Source organism: Ranitomeya variabilis, chromosome 4, assembly GCF_051348905.1.
Source record: "Ranitomeya variabilis isolate aRanVar5 chromosome 4, aRanVar5.hap1, whole genome shotgun sequence".
NCBI lineage: Eukaryota > Metazoa > Chordata > Amphibia > Anura > Dendrobatidae > Ranitomeya > Ranitomeya variabilis.
In genome coordinates, this window is record NC_135235.1 from 501,078,958 (window position 1) to 501,101,702 (window position 22,745).

A 22,745-nucleotide genomic window follows, 5' to 3' on the forward strand; every position below is an offset into this window, starting at 1 on the left:
AACTTTAACCAACGACCAGCGATATCACAGCAGGATCCTGATCGCTGCTGCGTGTCAAACACAACGATATCGCTATCCAGGACGCTGCAACGTCACGGATCGCTAGCGATATCGTTTAGTGTGAAGGTACCTTAAGGAGATCTCCAAACAAGTCAGGGACAAAGTTGCTGAGAAGTAAAAGTCAGGGTTGGGTTATTTAAAAAAAAATATCCTAACCACTGATGATCCCGCGGAGCACCATCAAATGGAAAGAACATAATACCTGACAACAAACCTTCCATGAGAGGGCACCCCATTAAAACTCAGTCTGGGCAAGGAGGGCATTAATCAGAGAGGCCGCACGGAGACAAAAAGTAATCCTGAAGGAGCTGGAGTTGCCATGCAGAGACTGGAGTATCTGTCCATACGACCACAATAAGCTGTGCACTCCATAGAGGTGGCCTTTATGGCAGAGAGTGCAGAAAAAGCCTTTACTTACATAACCCTCCCCCCCAAAAAAAAACGTATGGAGGAAGGTGCTGTGATCAGACTAGACCAAAATTGAACTTTTTGGCCACCAAGTTAAATGTTGTCTGGTGCCAAACAGACACAGCTGATCACCTCAAGAACATCATAACCACAGTGATACATGGTGGTGGCATTATCATGCTGTGAGGATGTTTGACGACAGCAGTAAATGGGTAAATGGTTCAAGTCGAGGGGAGAAGATGGAATATGCAAAATGCTGGGATATTCTTGAGCAAAATACGTTTGTCAGTGACTTTAGACTGATGGCATTTCACCTTCCAACAAGACAATGACCCAAAGCATACTGCTAAAGCAACACTTGAGTGGTTTATGGGTAAACATGGAAATGTTTTGGAGTGGCCTAGTTAAAGCCCAGACCTTAATCCAATTGAGAATCTATGGTCAGACTTGAAGATTGCTATTTACCAGATGAAACCATCTAACTTGAAGGAGCCGTAAGTTTTGCCTTGAGGAATGGGAAAAAATGCAAGTGGCAAAATGTGGAAAGCTCATAGACACTTATCCAGAGCGACTTGCAGTTGTAATTGCCTCAAAGTGAGGCTCTATAGAGTACTGACTTTAGAGGGTGAATAGTTATGCAAACTGAAGTTTTCAGATATTTTGTCCTATTTGTTGTTTGTTTCATAATAAGAATAAACCAATTGTTCAGTTGTAGGTATGTGCTTTACATGAACTGATGCAAGCCCTAAAAATAACCCGTGAAATTCCATGTTGTGAGGTAGCAAAAAATGCGGGCCAGCAATCAAAATGCTACCATTACCAGTGTAGTGAGTGATAATTGTTACTGCTCCCAGCACAAGTCCTATGATTGAAAGCCGGCTGCTCCTTGAAGTAAATTAGTTTATCCTGGTAGGCACACTTTCAGTATGGCAGCTGGCAGCATTGGAATGCTGTTTACTTGTAGATTAAACACTTTATCTACAGGCAAATAACGTTTTCTGAGGTGACTGGTTTCCTTTTAAAGGGAATTTGTCACCAGGTTTTTGCTACCTAAACCGGGAGCAGTGTGATGTAGGGGCAACAAACCCAATTCCCTCAGTGTGGTGGAGATGTGCATGGGGACTGAAGCTGTCAGGATCTGATGATCTGGCTAGCCAAGGAGCTGCATTCACATTGCAAGCTCTATGGCAAAGAGCTTGTAAGCACCGCCCTCCTTACCTAGGAGACTGGACACCACTGATAGCCTACAAATACTAGACGATACAATTAAAAATTCCCATATTCTGACAATGTAGAGGATTGTTATTAACACATAAGCACTTTTTTTTATGAACCTTTGCTTTTTTTCCCTTTTTAAGAACATGGGGCATCCCTTTTTTTTATTTTATAGATATTAATATTTCCTCTTTTATTGATAGAAGTGATGCTGATCATCCGTCCATGTTAAGTGAGCCCAGTTTATCTTTCGAACTTGAAAACAAAGAAAACAACTTGGCGGCCAATGAAGCAAATGATCAGGTTTCTTCTAAACTGGAGACGGAAGATGTGGCAGCCTCCGATCTAGGTATGTTGTGATTCAATTTGGGTGAAGTTTCTGTTTTGTAGCTTTAGTACTTGGCATTCTTGAGGATCAGTACCTTATAATATGATGTGGGCATATGACGATGTGAATATCTCCAGTGGTATTCTAGAGTTGCGTAACTCCGAACAATACTTGAGGCCTTGGAATGATGCCTGCGGGCAGTCAACAAATCTAAGCCAGATTATTTAATTGGGCAAGAGCTATAGCATTATTTACCATGCCTTACACTAAGCTTCTTTGGAGTAGAGATGGAGAAAAAGTAGTTTGTTTGTATTGAAAATGAGGAAAAATTCAGGAGTCCATTTACATTAATCGCATTGGTGATCACTGACCTATGGGCTGTTGTGACATGACAAGAAAGTGAATTTGGCTATGTTCACAACACAACATATTAACTGTAATCACGCAGACCGAGTCACTATGTGCTGTGTTGGTCATCATTTTGAGGTGGGCTCCAAGATGTGGCCGAATGTTGTCGGAACAGAATCATCTGCTTTGTTGACTTGACCTCACTGGAAGCTGCAGAATCGCCGGCAGGAGCGGTCTGTGACTGCTCTGAGCTGTCTGATATCGGCGCCGAGCACAACACACAGGTAGTTAGAAAGTACCAGCCTATAAATTCTTAAACCCATAAAAAAATTAAATAGTCCTGGATAACCCCTTTATGGCTAAGGTCTCACACGATGGCCAACAGAGACACAGTTGAGACTCCATCATGAAAGTATTACCTGCTTTCAAACTGATCATTAGGAAGCTGAAATTAATTTTTAATTCAAGAACTACATGACTATGCACAGTTAATTTGTAAACCGCTGCGACTTCTTGATGGTGCGGGATTTGTGGCGCATTATGGGTGTATGGTGTGTAATCAGCAATTGATAATGGGGCCCCACACAGAAAATGACATTACTTTGCATTACCAACATGTGCAGCATCAGAAGAGTCCGTGTCCTTATGAAGTTAATTGTATGATGCACAGAGCTGTGGCATAGGAGCCCATTTTGGTGGCGTTGGTGTCATGGAAATTGAGGAGTCGGAGGTTTGGCTTACTGACTCCACAGGCCTGCTGATGCAGAAACTTTTCTTCTGCAGTACCAGTTTTCATAGCATCATATGGTTGCATCAGTTTCTTCTGCGACCAACTGCTCAATTCAGCTGGAGATGCAGTTAAATGTAAGGAGCCTGCGTCACTTTAAACGAAGAGGAAGTGGTCAATGGCACCGATAAGTCATTTTCCCATGACTGCCCAGTGAGGTTTTGAGACATGAAATTATGCCGTTCTAAGAGCTCAGATGAAATTGTACTTTGCGGTGAACTCTGTTTCCCATTTTTTAAAACGCCTGCATTATGTCTAAAGCGATGTCAACTCCATAATTATGTTTTCATACATAATGAAACATCACAATATTAGAAACATTCTTAACAAGGATGTCAGTTTTATCGAGGATTCCAGCAAAAATTAAATATCACTTGCTCTTTCTCCTGCTGATTTATTGTGTCTCCAAACGCCTCATCGGGATTAAAGCGCTATAAGATATGATTGCCTGTACATAATTCAGTCTGCCGTCTCATGGATTAACTAAAGCTAACTTTGAATACAGCGTTGCGATTGATATATATTTTTTTTACATTATGCTTTTTTTTCACAGTTTTCTAATTAAAGAACGGGTTGAATTATGACCCATTTAATGCAGCAAAATAGTGTAAAAAAATTATTTTGATTCATTTTCTTTTCTTGTAGTAATGAATTGTTAGAAATTTCTCTTCTGAGTATGATAAATGTGACTGTTCTAATAAAAGTTAGAATATATATTGCCTCTGTGACATTATTTCTATATGTTGCGAGATTTATTAATACTAGTGTTTGATAGATTAGAGCCCTACTGGTGACTCTACCTTGGGGTCTATTCACACTGCAGTGTATGTTCGGTCGATGCTCCGGAAAATGCTCATGGCGCAATGCGTCCAAAGATTCCTGTGGTTCCATGAGTTGGTAGGTTGTGAGTGGTTGTCATAACAGTATTTTGCCCCTGTGTTGCCGCCATCTTTCCTACATGGGCTGGTTGCATCCTGATTGTGCATTTGTTCTTAGACCTGGGCAGGTAAGCACTGCTGCCCCTTTTCTGCTGTACTAATTATGTGTTGTTTTCCACCTCGTTTCTACTCTTAACAAAAATAAATAAAATGAAGAAAAAAAATTGAAATGGGGAATCGAGCATTTTCACCAGAGATCAGGTGTGAATACATATTTTTTTTGGCTATTATTTACTACAAACCATTGATTCCAGGCTAGAGCTTATTGCATTTGCTATATTTGTAGTGATTGCATCTTAAGTATGGTAGAACATCAATTTCTTCATAATTTACATTACTAATATTTTTTTTTATTTGTTTTGTTTTTATAGCTGAATATGGATTTTCCGAAAGAGACTTTGAGAGCATAAGAAGCAATTTATTGTCCACAGATAGTTTGAGAACATTGAAAGAAACGCACAGTACAAATTCTGCAGTATTCAAAGGCCACTTAATAACGGATACAGATGTATGTGAAAGCAAGGCTGAACAAAATGGACATATTAACCTTGAGAATGTCATGAACCTCTCAGAGCGCAATGCCAATAAGCAACTAGAAAGGCTACAGTACAGTGAAAGTCAGACATTGAAAATTGCTCTTGATTGTTCATATGATAGAGATGACTCTACTCCTGAAAACATGGCTAGCACTCAGAGTAGTGAAAGGGATGCATCGTACACAGTATCAAGGCAACGGCTAAAGAAAAGCATTAAGAAAGTAAATGAATGGCTTCTGAAGACAGATGAGTTTTTGAATAATTCTCCTAAGGATGAAGAAATGCTACCTGATATTTCTTTTGTAGAAGATGGACCTGCCTCCGACAATGACTCCAGTGTGTCTGATGAGACAAAAGTTATGACTGTGTCTCATCTTAATGTCGTATTAAATGCTGTCGAAAAGGGTACTGTTAGTGTTGAGGACAAGGTATTTGGAAGAATATACAAAAGAGAAAAAAAGCCAAACCAAGTGGGTAATATGACTTGTGTTGCTGATGTTCATGTAGATGGTGTTGTGGAGCCATTAAAAGTAAATGAGGTTCTCAAACCACCTAGTTCAAAGCCAAAAAGAAGTTCTGGCCTCCAGCCTGAACACTTCATTAAGAAGGTTGAACAAAAGGGACAGAATGCAGATAGGATCTCCTATTGTCCTGTGGTGGTGGACGATTTTGGTTTAGATGTGGATAGCAATCAGTTAAAAGCACCAAGGGTCTTCAATTGTCCTGTGGTGGTGGACGATTTTGGTTTAGACGTGGATAGCAATCAGCTAAAAGCACCTATTGCCTCATTTTTGGATCTTGATAAAATGGACGAGGTAGGTCAAGATTTAGAAACTATTTCTGATGCTCAGTCAAGCAAACCAATGAAGAAGAAGACGACTTTGAAAAGGAAGAAAGAGAAGACCCAATGTACAAGGATGACGCAATCGCTCCATTTGATAAAAGGAGTTGATGTAGACTCCTGTAAACAACAAAGTCCTCACTATGTATCTGAAGTAAAGATTGACAGCTATGCTAGCAGCACTGAACCAGGGCATGAAGTTGACCAGAAAAATGTCAGGCGGAGCAAAAGACTTAATTTATTGAAAGAAAATGATTTCCTAAATCAGATGGTCGCAGAAGCTATCAGTAAGGACATTAGGAGTGAAGGGCAAAAAAATGAAGGTCCTGCAAATAACATTCCTAACTTGATCAACTGTAAGGAACCATGTGCAGTGTTAGAAGACCACGGACCTGAAATTAATAGCGAGTCACCAATTGCAGTCAAAAATGTGACAGTGGAAGGAAATGAATGTTCACACATGGAGTGCGATTCTGAACATGTGTCAGATATGTACCACAGATCTTCTCCAATATCAGTGCCGAATGCTGAAGAAATAGAAGACTCTGACCTTGACACAGAGCTCCTCTTAAAGACTTTCAAAAGGGCTAAGAGGATGTCCTTTAAACTAGATCCAATTGATGAAACTGCTTCTAATAGAAATTGTGACGTAATGGACATCTCTGATATTAGCAGCAAAGATCAAACTGAGTACACAGATAACCAAATAGTACCTACAAGTAAAATAATAGCGCGCAATGACCACTTGAATGATAGTAAAGATGTCGAGCTGCTAGAAAAATGTAACTCTGGTAAAAGTGTTGCTATAAAAAAATGTAAGCTAACTCCATTACATTCTGAAACTGAATCAATGTTGCTGTTCCCAGTAGTTACTCATCAAAATCCTGCTGCAGCCATGCGAGGAGGCACTAGAAGTGGGATCGGTCAAGGAGAAAATGAACAAGTAAGGAATGATTGTTGTCAGAAGGGCAGTTTTGATGAAGTGCAAGTAAATGAAATGACTTCTTCTAATGGTTCTCAAGGGTCAATGACAGGGAAACTACTAAGACGATTAGCATCTCATGATGGCAGTCCTGACAAAAGTCCTGATGATTACTCCGAAACACCTGATGGATTGTTGGACAGTATTGAGATAACTCGAGAAGATACAAGTTGCTGTGCTGTTGCTGAAAAGTCATTTGTTTTTGGTGATGGCAAGAAGTCCCAACTGGTTGACGGTTCTGTATCTCCTGTTATACAGTCACAAGTTGTAAGAAAGCGGACGCGTAGAGTGCAAAAGTTGGAATCTTCTGAAGAGGAATCCAGTGGTGATGAGGAGTTGCCATGTTTTAACACATTATTTGGCAATTCATCAACTAATGCTGACCCGAAAAATGTATCTGCCAGTTCTTCACCCAGGCAACAAGGTGGTGGGGTCTTGGCAATGTTTAGTAGCTGCAGCACTAGTGGCAAAACTCAGACTAGCTTCAACCTTCCTTGTGAAGCCTTAGTATGTAGTCAGGAGTCTCAGTGTTCGGTCAACCTGTTTTCTTCTCAATCAAACACATCTGACCAATCGACAAATGCAGCCATTGATCGTAAAGGTACAAGGACCCAGGATAGGATTCATGGGCATAGTCTGAAAAGAGCTAGAATGGAACAGTGCCATAATGAAGATGAAAAGGCAAATGTAGAAAATGAGGAAGAAGAAATGAACAATTTGGAGACTCATTATGATGACCCATGCCAAGAACAGAACTTTGGTAAATCTTTTTTGTTCGTTTGCATACTTAAACCTCCACTTTTGTGATTAGAATTCTTTCAAGCATTTTCTCTGGGAGTTTACTATTACTAAATCGGCATTCTGCGTCTTTTTTTTAATTTTTTTTATGAAGTTAGGCATATTTCATCCAGCCCTTGTCACTCAAGTTCAGATACTTCCCAGGTTCCCTGCTGGTCTCTACTTCCCATTACTTCTCTACAAACAGGAAATAACTGCTTAGCCTATCAGAAGGAGTTTGACTTAACTCAATCACTGACTGGCTTTAGCTGATCACATGTCTTTTTTGTCTTTTTTTTTTGGGAATGTCATCACTGCAGCAGGAAAAGACCAGTGAGGGTATGTGAGTGTTATAGTGGGGGATCCCCTTTTTTTTTTTTTTTTTTTTTTTTACTACAACATGCCCAGTTTTTCTTTTCACTGATATCATCCGTTGAGTCAATAGGCTCTCATGCACATTAGGCGGTTGTTTGGTCAAATGTTTATGGCCTGATTTACAAGATGTCAGGGTGCAATCCTTCCTGTCCATTGCTAGCAGGCTGTATGTAGGCATTATGTAATATTTTTCATGGTTTTGAACCAGCAGCTGGTATATACTTGTCCCCTCAGGTGAAGTCTCTGGATGTGAGAGTGAGGCCAGTCACACGGGGGATTCCTCAGGACTATCTTCTCAGTGCGAAGTCCTTAATACACAGGTAAGTTGCTGTCTGTTCATGTAAAAGCAGTTATCCACATGTTCCAGATGAATGACTAAAATAAAAACAATCCTAAAAAGGCTTGTTCCTAGATGCAGCGTCCTCCTATTCTACGGATCAGTCAGTGCTAACACTCGGCATCATCTCCTACATACATTCGTAGGCTTGTAACAGTCCTCAAAGAAGGTGACACTGATGAATGTATCGCAAGAGCAATGAAATCCTAGGAAAGGTGTTGCTCTGGTTATCGCTCACAGCTGTCTATGCAGTAACCTCAGTGCTGCACATGGGGGCAGTGTTCTCACACGACCAGCTGATTGTTGAATACTAACAGCGCTTTCAATCACTTTCGGTTGTCATTGTCGTAAATACATTCTGTCCTTATTGTTGTTGGGTTTTTTTGTTTTTGTTTTTTTTTTTCAAAAACCTTTCCTGACGGGGTAAATTATGTGCATTCAGTGGAGTATGTTTGAGTGCAATTTGTAAACTTTTGTTGCTGTTTTAAAGCCATTTCCTGCGGAGCGTTATTTCTGATGCGATGAGTGCAGTATACAAATAAGAGCCTTCTATAAGGTCCAGGCAATTTGTAGATGAAATGAGACCGATGAAAATGGCAAGTGCTCCGCATTTCAAGGAATGGAGGCAGACAAATGTGCTTATTGTTCCATTGTGCATATTGTATTGTTTGGACTCATTCATAAATGCACATTCTGCATAAGAGAGACGCGCTCCGTCATTCCTTTTTATAGCCCACCACTTTCAGCAGACACATCTTTAAATCTGGATAATTTATTAGAAAGCTGCCTTCTCTGGGCTGTAGATGACTCCATGTTCAGTTTTTAGTATTACGGAGCCTCAGACCCTTTTATTATGATTATTCATCCTTCTTTTCAATATTATGATGTCATAGCAATATGAATATTGTCAAAGCAAGTCCTGGTTATTATCTAGTATATTTTCTATATATTTTTTTTTAATAACAAAGTGTGCTTGCTCATACATACACCGCTATAATAATACCATAGTAGTTAGAAGACTTTGCAGCAGTAGGAAAATAGTTGTTTAGGGGTCTCTGATGCTGACGATATCCTTTCATGTGTTAATGAGACCATTCTTACCCGAGAGTCATCACATTTCTGGTATGGACCTCCCAGTGTGATAGCCTGTTATTAGGTATCCATTTCCACATCAGTATAGACAACAGGGCTTTGTTGTAAGCTTCATGATTGTGGCCATATTATGGATCCATGCAAGCGGCAGGTTGTACAATACCATTATATTTCTGCCAAAAATGTAGTACTCTCATACTCAATAAGTCTATCGGATGCCTTGCTACAGAGGTAGTCGTTAGGTCATGTTCACACACAGTGATCTTGTATTTTTTTTTTTTTTGTTCTGCTGCCAAAACCTTGGCGGTAAAAAGGCTGCGTTCAAAGTGCCTTTTTGAAGGCAGCGCTCCTGTCAACACTAGCTCACTTTTGGTTTCTCAGTTAACTCATTTTGCAGCCTGCAGTGAGCAGTGCAACAACGGGTCTATAGAAGGTAAACGGTGCAAAATGTCTGACATTTTAGCCCCAATTACATGTATTTAGTTAAAAATGCTCCAAATGATGTCCATTTTTTTTTTTTTTTGGCTCTGGTCGGCCATGTTTTTTTTTTTTTTTCACATTCCCCCCTCTGTGTGGCAGATCCTTTAGACTTGTAGTGTTTCCATGACAATAACATATTGCAGCTCTAAGCCTTAAATAATCAGCTCTGTTCCCAAAACACAATTTAGGATTTTAAAGCAGTCATCCATCCTAGTAACTGTGAAGGGGAAAACATTAATTTGGCTAAAAGCTTTTCTAAGAGTATATCTGGAGTGAAACCCCCCAACTACATTGCGTAGGTTACTATGCGGCTTATAGCAAATGAAATACCTGGGTGATTCCTCTCCTGTCTCATCCAGTTCCCATCTGAAAACTCTTTACAGTTTGTGTCAGCCACACGTTACTTGCCGATTTCTCAAAGTAAAAGGAATAGAAACCTCGGGTCTCTCGCTCCGGCTGCGGCTCCGGCTGCTTTACAGCTTTCTGGGGCAAGTGTGCGGCAGATGATTTTCTTGAGAATAATGGGAATTATTGATCCCGGCTCTGTGAGTGTGTTTGTGACCATTACAAAGCGCCTTTTCACGTTGAAATAAGTTGGCTTTATTTTTCCATTAAATGAAAATCTCTAAAAACTGATTTTTTGATGGAAAGCGATTTTCTTTCCTTTTCATAATTCCTGATGAATGAACTGCCTGAGTTTTCTTGAACTGGATCAGTTACTACAGATGTTTCACATCTATATGGCACTTGTCAGAGCAACAGGCGTGTTGTATATGAAGTGCACGCTCAGCTTCTAACCTCTTAAAACCTTGTTTCTGAAAGGGTTAGCCAGCTTTGTAAAATTGATGGCTATGCTTAGAATATTAGTGTGGCTCCGACTCTTGGCAACCCTTCCCATCCGCTATGGCCGTGGCAGTCGGGCAAGTGCTGCGACCTTTCTCACTTACATTGCTCTGTATTTTAATTGCGGCTGTGTCCCATTCACACTAATCGTAAAGTTGATCAGTGGCAGTGCCGAGAGTCCAGCTCACACTGCTCTAATATATTAAAAAGCCCTATACCGCCCTTAATTTTTAGGGGGTTACACAGCTTTTTCGGCCTAAATGTTAAAAGCAAAAGAGTGAAACGATAATCCGCTTTCTTTTACTAACATATTCAGCGCTGACAGTACTTCCACTCGTTGTTTAGAAAGTGCTGGCAAGTGATCGTTGCAGGAAATCATTGTCGTGGTGTTCTGCTTGTATCACGGGCCGATCCCTGAGTGCTGGTGAGGCCAGCAGTATAGCAAATCGCTGCTGGGACCACATATTAGCTGCAGTGCTCACAGTTTGTAAGCACAATCAACTAAATAATCTTTGTGAAGCTCTCCAGCACAAACCTATGTGACAGCACAGAGCTAAAAGACGTATTCCAACAATATGATGTTGGTATAGGTTTTAGGTTCTGGTGTAACACGGGGAACAGTGGTGGTCTGACTCCTGGGTCAACCTCAAATCTATGGAATGGTCTCACTTGCTTACCTCCTGCACGTCAACGCTCCAGCCCTTCACCGCTGCCATAGTGCGGGGAACCTGCATCATTGCGCTATTCTGTCCATCTCTGCATTATGGGAAGTTGGCAGAATTGCCGTGCAGAGAACCATTATGCTGGAACCAGAACAGATAGCTTGCAGTGTGGTGACTTTATTCTGTGAACAGCCAATACACTGGTTTTGACTGATCGTCGGACCATTCGTACACGTGCCTCTGATTTCATACCAATGATTTTTCTGCATAGCACCTGAATTTCCGCCATGTGTTTCAGTACCAGGTGGGACGTTGTCGCGCACAGACCTATGACACTCGCATACATCTGTCTGCGGTGCTTTAAATTCTAACCGCTGTTGTAATTACACTTTACATCGTCTTTTCCTCTTCCAAGATCTGCAGTATTTCAATTTTTTAAGAGGTAGATTAAACTCCCAGGGTGTCTTCTCTTCCAGCAGCGGGACGCCATGCAGAACAATTTAGAGAAACTCCAGAGAGAAATGGCAGCTCTGGAAGCGGTCTTGGAACAGCATGGTAGCCAGAGTCCTACGTCTGGGAGGGAGCACTCATCCACAGCGGAGCATGTCACAATAAGACCACAGGAGGCCCAGCAGAAACAAGCAGACTATGGTAAATATGCACACCGTATAATGAGCCATTGCCTACGACATCCGCCCCAGCTGCTAACAGCGCCAGCATGCTGGGAAAAATTACCATGTACTTCTGTCCTAACAGTGTGTGTCATATCAACTTAGCCAGAACGTTTTAGCATGATTGGGCATATGCAGCGGCATCAAAGTAATCAGACTCTCACCATGCGTGCACGCTATATAGTCTCCTAAATGTATGCAGACGTGTAAAGTAATCTGCAGTCGGGATGTAATTGCATGATCGGGGGCATGATATACAATTGACAGCCTCAAGGTCGTTGTGCAACTTTCAAGGTGATGCGGCAAATGCTTCCAGCGCACAGCAGTGAATATGCTATATATACATAGACAAAGTTGGCACTACTACTACTACAGTAGGGTGTTTGTGATGACAAATTGGAAACGTTTTAGTATTGCACAAAAGTGAATGACGTAGAAAGATATCTCTGCATTAAAGAGAAATTTAGAGTAAGGCTATGCTCCCACTTTGCGTTTTTTGCAATGTTTTTTAAAACCTTCTCTTGGCAGTAAAAGCTATTTTGCAGCAGGTTATAGCTGTGATTTGTACAGTACATGTTTAATTAATTTAATTTTTTTCACCTAATAGGTTGCAAAACCCTCAGTCTTTTTGTGTTTTCTCATTGCTTTTTATGGGTGAAAAAAAATGTTGAAAGAACGGACATACTGCAGATTTAAAAAACACTTGTTTCTAAAATTCAATCAGGGAAAAAAAAACCAAACCGTGTGAATGAAATCTCATAACTTTTTCCAGTACTGTAAAACTCTGCTTCTTTTCTGCAGAAAAAACAGCAAAGAATTGCTGCAAAAATGCCACTTGTGTTCATAGCCGAACTGCCTTGCAACCACCAACCAGATGTACGTCTTTTTGTAACTTTAATGCAGGTGGCAGGAGAGGCGCAGCCGCTACCAGCCCTACGCTATTTAGGAGATGACGACCACTACCACCAAACTCTCGAGTAGCCAAGATCTAGATATTCTATTGTCTTCTTTTTGAGATACTGGATTAATGTTTCAGTTGCAGAAAAAAAGACCTAAACTTTGAAGTAAATGTAATATATTGTAGTCTCTGATATACTGTGGATGTCCGGGTCCTGAAATCATGACTGATAGCTGAAACTGGAGCTCAGCTTTATGCTTGAGTGCACGCTGAGCTCTCTCTGCACCCCCTGGCTTTCTATTGAGCCCCACATCATTTTGCGCTCATCCCCACTTAACCCGAGCACTTCTACCCTGTGGGATAGGTGTGGGTCTCAGGACCGGGATCCTCACTTGTTAGGCTACTTTCACACTAGCGTCGTGCACTGCACGTCGCTATGTGTCATTTTGCAGAAAAAACGCATCCTGCAAAAGTGCTGCAGGATGCGTTTTTTCTCCATTGACTTGCATTAGCGACGCATTGCCACACGTCGCGACTGTTGCGTCGGATCATCGCCACCAAAAAACATTGCTTGTAACGTTTTTTGGGTGCGTCGTTCCCGTCTTTTCCGACCGCGCATGCGCGGCCGGAACTCCGCCCCCGACTCCCCGCACCTCACAATGGGGCAGCGGATGCGTTGAAAAACAGCATCCGCTGCCCCCGTTGTGCAGCGCATTCACTGCTAGCGTCGGTACGTCGCAACTACGCAATTCGTCGTGCGTCGTCCGACGCTAGTGTGAAAGTAGCCTTAATGACACTTAGCAGGAGTTACAACCTTTAAAAAATCATTCAGATGCTTGTTTTTTAAGTTTTGAGACAAGTAGTCCTTTAAGATTGCAATAGGAAAAACATAACAATAACTGTAGTTTGGTGAAATCGCCTTGTGTCTGGTATCAGAGATAATTTAACCTCTTCACCCCAAAGCCCATTTTTATTTTTGCGTTTGTTTTTTCCTCCCCTTCTTCCCAGAGCCATGACTCTTACTGTTCTGTCCACATAGACTCATATATATGAGGGCTTGTTTTTTACAGGATGAGTTGTAATTTTCAATTACACCATTCATTTGACTACATGGTGTACTCGAAAATGGGGAAAAAATTCCAAGTGGGGGTGAAATTGTGCAAAAAAAACCCCCACAATTCTGAAATTGTTATTTTGGAATTGTTTTTACAGTGTACATTTTGTGGTAAAAATTACCATGCAATATGATTCTCGTCATCAATATGGTTATGGTGATACCAAACATGTCCTGTTTTTTTTATTATTTAATCTGAAGTTTGACCCCAATTTTTTTTTGTAGTTGTCACCATTTTCAAAGACCAGTAACCTTTTTATTTTTCATTTGCTGGATCTGTGATAGCTTTTTTTTTTTTTGCGGTGCAAGACAGTGTTTTAATTAGTACCATTTTGTGATAGATATGATAGATACTTTTTGATCTCTTGTTACAGCATTTTTTGTGGTATTATGGTGACAAAAAAAATGTAATTTTGGCGTTTTTGAATTTTTTCCATTTACGGTGTTTACCGATAAGGTTCATTGTTTTTATATTTTGATAGATCTGACATTTATAAACGCAGCAATACCACCTGTGAATTTTTTTTATTTTTTTACATTTTTAAATAACTTTTTTTTCAATGGGGGGGAAAGTGAGGTGATAACTGTTTTTTTTTTTTTTTTTTTTTTTTTTTTTAGTTTATTTATATCTTTTTTCATATTTTAATTTTTTTTTTTTTTCTTTTTACTGATTTTGTTAGCCCTTTTAGGGGGTTGATTTAGACAATCAAGATGTGATTGTCCGATCGCTTGTGTTGTGTGCAGTGATGCCACAGCATCGTTGCATATAGCAGAAATCAGTCTCCTTTGAAGCCCGGCTTCAACATTAAGGCTTCCATATTCCGCACTCTAATATAAGCACTCGATTATCAGCTGTTATTGCCCTTTTCCTGTCATATATGTAGTGAGCGGCCACTGTAGGCAGGTAGGAGCTGAGAGCCTGCCTGCACTGACATTGCTTGTGCGCAGCTCCTGCAGTGTCAGTGTGTGCAAGCATGGAAATTTAATTTAGGCATCTCTCCCAAGCGAGCCCTGCCAATCAAGGGAATGCAGAGGAGGATGCTGATTGAATGAAACAAAATCACTGAGCACTTTGCCACATCAAGGGTACACCTCATTTACATATGTAATAAATAAAAAAAAAAAAAAAAGGTGAAATCTATACTTCAGGTATGATTTTTTTTTTTTTTTTATACAGGCAAAATCTCCTATATAATTGGTTTAATTTTGGGGATGACAGACTCCTTTTTATCTATATTTGGTTGCTCAGGATACATATAGGACAGTAATTATGTATAAGCTGTAATCATAATCAGTCCTTTTTACACCCCCTTCTCCTATGGGAGCTGCAATAGCCATCATTAGTAGCTGGACAGCTTCACTGGTCAAAATTTATCAACCCCCATAGGACAACATGAGGCAGGTATAGGTGTAAACGTAGACGTGAAGGGTTGTGCAAAGTAGCCATAACAATAAGGTTCAGACGAGCATTTTTTCAGGGTTTGTATGTGGACTGACTGCGGGTCTCCTGACCTAAACTTGCAGCCCAATAGGCATGTATAAGACATTGGGCCCCATTCATTCAGTCTGAAGTTGTGCAAACAAGTCTTAATGAATGGGGACGATGGAGTTAGAGGCACTTAATGTATTAGGCGCATCTTACAATTTTCATGCAGCTCAGCTATAAATGTACCCCAGTCAGGAATTGGTTTATGGTTGTGTTAAAACCTTCACCACTAAAGTTGTCTGAATTTTCATGAATAGGGCTGGCTTAGCCATGTCTCGTCCTTCCCATGCTTCACCGGTTTTGGTGTAAAAATGCCAAGAGTCACTACATTTTTTGCACAACCTTCTGAGTTGCGTAACAAGAAAAAAAGTCTGAGCCTTCAAGTTCAGGTCGGGAGGCTCCTGGCATTGTGATCTATATACAGTGTGTGTGATACAACCACCAGACCCCAGCCTAGTGGAGCAGGTATATGCATATGCAAACTCAAGTGCCTGATCATTATTTCTCCAGACATCTGCCATCACAGGGGCATGTAAACCCCAGCCCCCATACATACTAGAAGGCCCCCATCCTATGTCCCTGAGGGATTGTCATTTGGTTGTGCTGCTGACATCTGATCTATAGCGTTTATACTGTGCCATAAGTGTCTATTTGTAATTCTTTACTCTTACCACTTGTTACCGATGTGTCCGGATGATGTTCTCTAATTAACGTGATTGAGGTGGATGAAGTAATATGTCACAGCTTCTAGTCATTTCATCTTTTATGACCGGTGGCCCCTGCAAAAGCCTTGTACTATGATTGTGATGAATGGTGAAAATCCAGAAGTTATATCTGCATATATTCTGTTGCAGACATTTACAGATCTCCTGATGCAATCCCAGAGACTGAGGTCCCGTCAGGACAGAGTAGATCATCGGGATTGCAAAGCATTGAACAAGCACCTCCAGTTGAAAATCGGTAAATGTCCATTTCATCTACATTAAGGTAGATCTGTTTTGATTTCTGGGTAATGAATGTTTCTAATTTGATTGTGTGTTTGGCATGTTTTCGGGTCAAGGTCACCAACTCCACCCTGTGGTCTACCGGAGGCAACAACGAGAGGGACCCCAGAGAAAATCCGTGCTTCTTTTAATGTATTTAAAGAGCTGAGGGAGTGTGCCCTGACCGATGACAAGGCCATGGGTCAGAAGGCAGAAGATGTTCTCCTTGCTCATGGACCAGGTATGCTGCTTTTAAAGTTTCGAGGGTTTTTTGTTATTAGTGATATAGTGCTAATAGAATTAAATTATTCATAGGCAGGGCTGGGACGAAGGCTAGGCAGAATTAGGCAACTGCTTCCTCATATCATATGAATGAGGTGGGGGTGCAAATTAAAAAAAAAAAATCTGCTGTTGCGATGTTATTAACACTAGACTCCCTATCGCCCAGGCAGCAACAGTCAGTCCCCACTCCACAATGCCGCTCACATTGTTTCCCTCCGCTGTCCAACAACTTAAAGGGAGTCTGTCAGCAAAGAGTGACTGTTCAAAAAAATACAGGTGCTTGGTGCACCCTTGGTGTGGCCAAACATTTTACAGCACTTGTTACCCTCCCCATTTCCCCCCCCCCCCTCTTCTTTGATTGACAGCTCTAGCTTTATAGAGCCAGAGAAGGGTGCAGATAAAGCAAAAACAAGTAGAGATGAAGGGGTTCTTAAATGTTTGGCCACGCTAATGGTGCTTCGTGTACCTGTTCTTGGTTTGAACAGTTCGCCTGTGTTGACACGGTCCTTTTAGCCTGATGCTGCTGCAACCTGCACCCTTTGTAGCATTCACTTAGTCACTGATGTATCTGCACTGTGTATTCAGCATTGCAGCACGGTGTCAGGGTTCAGGCACTCGGTCAGCAGTAAGCTGACTGTTCATAACATCTACCACTGCTAACAAGCAATCTCCGTGTCTGCACAGATCTTCTCCTGATTCAACCCCACCGCCCACCACCACTACACACGAAAAATGGATTTCCACCAAAATTGACAATTGTTCAGTTGCTAATGTTGGCTACTGGTCCTTTTTTTTTTTTTTTTTTTTGTATTTCTTGTTGTGGTTAGTTATACTTCTGCCATTGATGTAAGGACACAGTTACTTAGGTTTTGTGTGCATCATGCCTTTCTATTTGGCAAAACTAGTCCTGATCGTCATATCTGACTCGTAAAGGAATTCTTAAAGGGAACCTGTCACCCCCAAAATCGATGGTGAGGTAAGCCCACCATCATCAGGGGCTTATCTACAGCATTCTGTAATGATGTAGATAAGCCCCTGATGTTACCTAAAAGAGGAGAGAAAGAGGTTAGATTATACTCACCCGGGGCGGTCCCGCTGCAGTCTGGGTCCGATGGGTGTCTCAGGTCCGGTCCGGAGCCTCCCATCTTCATAGGATGATGTCCTCTTCTGGTCTTCACGCTGCGGCTCTGGCACAGGCGTACTTTGTCTACCCTGTTGAGGGCAGAGCAAAGTACTGCAGTATGCAGGCGCCGGGACAGGTCAAAGAGGCCCAGCACCTGCGCACTGCAGTACTTTGTTCTGCCCTAAACAGGGCAGACAAAGTACGCCTGCGCCGGAGCCGCGGAGTGAAGACCAGAAGAGGACATCATGGAATGAAGATGGGAGGCTCCGGACCGGACCTGAGACGCCCATCGGACCCGGACCGCAGTGGGACCACCCCTGGGTGAGTAATCTAACCTCTTTTTCTCCTCTTTTAGGTAACATCGGGGTTTATCTACAGCATTACAGAATGCTGTAGATAAGCCCCTGATGCTGGTGAGCTTACCTCGCCATCGATTTTGGGGGTGACAGGTTCCCTTTAAAAGGAACACTAATAGCTAGGGTCACATTGCGTTATGTGACCGCGTTTAACGGACTACGTTACACCGCGGCATAACGCGGTGTTAACGTAGTCCGTTAACGCCGCCATAGCCTGTAATGGTGAACGCGTCGCTAGCGCCCGCCCAATGCGCTAGCGATGTGCCGTCATTTGAGTGACGGACCTCGAACGCTGCTTGCAGCGTCCGCGGCGCGCCCGAGGTCCGTTCCTCGCTAGTGCAGATCGGGGATCTGCGCTAGCGGGGACGCCGAACGCGGACCCTAGAGAAGCATTGCGTTAGCGCAATCCGCTTAACGGATTGCCCTAACGCAATGTGACCCTAGCCTAATTTGGTACACAAAGGAAATGGTCAATAGCTCAGCCACATCTGTATGTATGCTATGTGTGTGTGTATGTATGTATATGTATGTATGTGTGTGTGTATATATATACACACACACACACACACACACACACACACACACACACACACACACACACACACACACACACACACACACACACACACACACATATATAAAATTTTATTTTTTTATTTTTTTGCTTGTGCATTTTTTTTTTTTCTTTTGATTTATTTTAGTTGTATTTATTCATTTTTTTTTTCAGTTTGTATTCTACGGGGTTCACTGATTAAATTGATTTAGCCATCCAATTACTCTGAAAGCATATGAATGTTCGTGTCCATCTAAAGGAGTGTAGAAATATGATAACGAAACAAGCCTTTATTGTATCTTTTGGGACCTCACATGTCCATTTGCAATGGATTGCCTGTTGTTTTTCATTCGCTTTGCTTTTATGCACGGATGGCTGTATGCCTTGTAATAGCAGAGTTTAATTAAGTCCATATTCATGCCATAGAAACGCTGCTGTTGGCCTAACGTCTGTATTTCTGTAGCTGATTTGAAAATGATCATGAGTGGAACAGATTGATGTTACCGCTCATTAATTGCGCTGCTTTAATAATTGCTGCCTGGGTACGGTTACTGTCTTTTTATTTTAAGAGATTTAATCCTAATGATATCGTACATGTAATCTTGGTAAAGCAAAGTGTTGTCACTATATTATCTCCACCATTTATGGAATACTGAAAACCTTAAAAAGATTAGGTCAGACTCCTAAGTCACACCATAAGTAATCTAACCTGCTTGTCTGCAACTGCGTAAGGCCTCATTCATACGTCTGATTTTTGCGTACAAGTGCTGTCCGTGTTTTTCATAGCACTTATACCTGTGATAGTCTATGGGGCCATTCAAGCATTTGTGATTTTTAATGGACCAAGAGGTCTGCGGAAAATTGCGGAGTCATATCCAATTTTGATAAGAGGATCGTATCAGAATTGGCAATGTAAGGCAATGGGGCCATGCAAAAGTCGGACTGCACTCGGATATCATCGATTTTCACAGATCGTCGGAATGGAGAAAATGTAGAAACTTATTTTTTTTTTAATTTTTTTTTTTTTTTTTATTCTATTTCTCCACATGCGGGACAAATGGATGACACTCTGATCAAAGTCTGACCGGAATAATCTGTCCATTTTTTCTTGTATGTTAGAAAGAAGGACGTGTGAATGAGGCCTAATAGTGAGTATTTTCTGTTAAATGGAGCATTATCCAGCACTGTTTTTTTTTTTTTTTCACAGAACTGTTCACATATCCTGATACCAGGGAACAGTTAGTAATTAAAGGATCAGGGGCATTTCTTTTCTTTTTTTTTTTTATGCATGTCAATGTCATATCAACGGCCTCTTTCACTCTTCTGTCTTTTGTAGCCCATCGAGATATGTCATTTTTTGAGAAAACAGGATCCTGCAAAAAAATTCAGCATTTTCTCATAGACTTATATTAGCGACATATCACGACGGATGGCCACACGTTTCGTCCGTCGTGCACTGGATCCTGCGGAATTTGACGGCCTGTCATTTGGAAAAAAACGTTCAAAGGAACGTTTTTTGTCTGCAGTGGAAAAACGTCCCCCGACGCCTCCTGCAGCATACGTCATTCCACAGAATGGGAGCCTATGGACACTGGATCCTGCGGTCACTGTGAAACGCAGGAATCCAGTGACGGATGTAGTTTTTACTTCTGAGCATGCCAGGAAGCAAATTCCAACTCAGGGAAAAGTGTCTCTCTCTCCTCTCTTTCTCTCTCTCTCTCTCTCTCTCGTCATAACACTGGATGCGTTGCACACTTTTTCCTCTTATTTTGCAACATCCGTTGATACGTTGGTTCACTGCACTCTGACGCAGGACGACCGACAGAAGTGTGAAAGAAGCCTAAATAGCACTTTCTGCAGCCAGGTGTGAACTGTGATAACACAGACTCCTTCACTGAGCTCCTGCTGATAGCAGCGTCAGTAATTACTTTTTCTTTTCCTAAAAATCTTCTACACTGATTTATGACCAGGTGAAAGCTTAACTTTATTGTATGTGCACACATTCAGTATTAGCAGCAGGAAAATCTGCAAATTACAAGCGTTTATATGTGGTTTTGATTTGTTTTTCTTTTCCATTCATTTGAATGGTAGAAAAACTGCAAAAACCAGCAAAAGAATTGTCATGCTGCAAATAAGCCGTGTGTGCATAGGACTTTTAGGAATCTTTCACTTTGCTGGTGCAGTAAAAAGCTGCACTTTTTTTTATGAGAATAATAATTAAAAAAAAAAATAAATAAATTACTTTTTAATCATTTGGTAATAGAGCATAAATCGGCTTTATGACCAAATTAAAAACAAACCAGCCATCTATATGCTTTAATGAGTGATTACACGTTTATCATTTTTTAAAAATTTTGTTGTTTTATTTGCAAACCATTTCGTAGGGGGTTCAGGTCTTAAGACCCTTTTGATCGTTCAAAAACACCCCTGAAAAATATGCAGGTCAGGAAATAAAAATGCGCAGCTGGTGCCTGAGCATGCATACAGATCGATGTATGGATACAGTAGAAACCCTATGCTTTGACACTTAACTGATGACTATGCCTGAAGAATAGCTTAGCCCATGATCAAAAATGCAACTATTCTCCCAAAGCAAAGTGACAGCGCCTGACATCCTGCTGCTTTACAAACGCTGCCTCAAGCATTTACTAAATAACCTTTTGGGCCTCCGATGCTGAAATATATTTTCCATATTGTGATGATGGGCAATCAATGTTCCCCTGATAAGCCTCTTCAAAGGGTTGTACATAGAGATGAGTGAGCGTGCTTTGATAACGTGTTACCGGAGTATCCGAATAATATGTTCGAGTCCCTGCAGCTGCACGGTGCGTGACTGTTAGACAGCCGCAGCACATGCGGGGATTGTCTGTCTGTTAGGGGATCCCTGCATGTGTTGTGGCTAGCTGCGATACATGCAGCATATTATCATATTATTCCAGCACACACGAAATACTGGGTTAACACCCGAGCATGCTAAGATAACACCATATCCGAGCGCGTCCGCTCATCACTAGCTGTACACTATCTATCTTGCCCTCATGACACCCAGAAACCGTATAAACAATGTTCTAGATTTGGTCTCCCTTCTATTATACATCCAAACGCAAGTTCTTCATTATTAGAGATCTTTGTTACTTTTCCTCTGATGTCCCATAATGATGTGTTGGATGTAAATCTAGCCTTGTTATCCACGGTGATATGGAACTCAAAAGGTTGCCTACAGAGTAAAGTTAAGGATCACGCCCACTTGGCTAACAAAACTGGATTTACATACAGGCAAGAGCGGGTTGTGTCGCAGGAGCAAAGAAAGAAACCCAAAGTCAGGAAAATGGTGACATTTACACCAGGTAAAGAATTACATATCTATGGCAAGTGACAGGACATCTTTAAGTTTATTGCAATAACTCTGGACGCTATGACAAGTTCAGGCTAATATTTTGTCATTGTCACTCACGAGTCTGATCTGTTCCCTATGATCCGACTATGTAGCCTCTTTTATGAGATAAGCGCAGTTCGGAAAACCAGCAAACTAAGTGTGCATTATTGATGCTTCAGCTTTATTGTGCAACAGATGTTGCAAACTGTAATTCCGGCTAGTCCAATTTATGATGGAAAAGCAAACGAGCCTGTGATTGAGAGTGATATTACTTGAGCAGTATAATCAAAATCTAAAAAGTATGCTGAAGTTTGAAGATAATTAGCATAACATGGAGAGCGTGGGATCATTACTTTTTCTATTTTCTTTTTGACAGGGCTTGTGCTACACCTTTTTGTAAGTAAATATGGCCAAACTAGTGATTGTGTCTAGTTTGGCAGGTGCTTTAAAGAGATGAAACATGGCTGGGGAAAAGGCGGGCATGTTTTACCCCTTTTAAATCTTTTAAAGTGACTGTTTGGTCTATTGACTATACAGTCTTTATACTTTCACTGTCCCCATTGGGGCTCACAATCTAAATTCCTTATCAGTATGTCTTTGTAGGCTAGGAGGAAACCGAAGAACTCTGAGGAAGCCCACACAAACATGGGGAGATATAAACTCCTTGCAGATCTTGTCCTTGGTGTAAATTGAACTCGGGACTCCAGTGCTGCAAGGCTGCAGTATTAACCACTGAGCCACCATGCTGCCTGGATTCTACAATCCTTAGGGTGCACAGATGACAAAGAAGATGCAGTGTAAGTGTCTTTTTGACACTGTTAGAACTTGAAAAGGAGACGCAAAGATGTGTAGTGATGCCAAGCCAACACCATCTCTAAATTTCCTGCTTAAATG

General features: G+C 41.3%; 1 protein-coding gene across 2 annotated transcripts in view; it reads left to right on the top strand.

The window, feature by feature from the left end:
• Positions 1-22,745, top strand: part of BRCA1 (BRCA1 DNA repair associated) — a 220,792-nt gene that overhangs the window by 116,954 nt on the left and 81,093 nt on the right. The window contains exons 9-14 of one of the 2 annotated variants that reach the window (XM_077252036.1): positions 1,887-2,032; positions 4,456-7,203; positions 7,830-7,915; positions 11,486-11,660; positions 16,033-16,138; positions 16,239-16,402. In XM_077252036.1, coding sequence (XP_077108151.1) covers positions 1,887-2,032; positions 4,456-7,203; positions 7,830-7,915; positions 11,486-11,660; positions 16,033-16,138; positions 16,239-16,402 — 3,425 coding nt within the window. The remainder of the gene's footprint in view (positions 1-1,886; positions 2,033-4,455; positions 7,204-7,829; positions 7,916-11,485; positions 11,661-16,032; positions 16,139-16,238; positions 16,403-22,745) is intronic. The other variant, XM_077252038.1, reaches the window with a different exon arrangement.